The sequence below is a fragment of the Penaeus monodon genome, chromosome 30 (genome assembly GCF_015228065.2).
Source record: "Penaeus monodon isolate SGIC_2016 chromosome 30, NSTDA_Pmon_1, whole genome shotgun sequence".
NCBI classification, from domain to species: Eukaryota; Metazoa; Arthropoda; class Malacostraca; order Decapoda; family Penaeidae; genus Penaeus; species Penaeus monodon.
In genome coordinates, this window is record NC_051415.1 from 31,119,715 (window position 1) to 31,120,113 (window position 399).

The window sequence follows — 399 nt, forward strand, 5'->3', positions numbered from 1 at the left end:
ACATCATAGTAAACTACTGAATTTTTTTATGAAGCCGCGGTACTTTGAAATAAATTGTCGTCAAAACTCCTGATCAGATGAAGTTCAACTGTTACATCATATTTCTCATGATACCAAAGAGTAAGTTCTGTAAAAGACTCGACATGACATAAAAGAAAAGATCTGTCCTCCAGCTCTGGCCATCACCCTCACGCATCTGTCTCCTCCTGATCCGACTCCGTTCGCGTTCGTGCTTTCTGGTTGACGACGGATGTGACTGGATACATCGGCGCATCCATGTCGTCCAACACGAACGCGTCATCGGGCCAGTTCGAATCCTCGTTTTCCATCTCGGTGTAGGTAACTCTGCCTCGCCTGGTTTAGAGTGAGGAGAAATATGTGAGTACTGATTGGGGGATT

General features: G+C 45.4%; 1 protein-coding gene across 1 annotated transcript in view; it reads right to left on the bottom strand.

The window, feature by feature from the left end:
• Positions 1-6: 6 nt before the first annotated feature.
• The window catches only part of LOC119592708 (MAM and LDL-receptor class A domain-containing protein 1-like), a 10,183-nt gene continuing 9,790 nt past the window's right edge, over positions 7-399 (bottom strand). Inside the window, exon 17 of the mRNA XM_037941642.1 lies at positions 7-354. Coding sequence (XP_037797570.1) covers positions 189-354 — 166 coding nt within the window. The 3' untranslated portion in view covers positions 7-188. The remainder of the gene's footprint in view (positions 355-399) is intronic.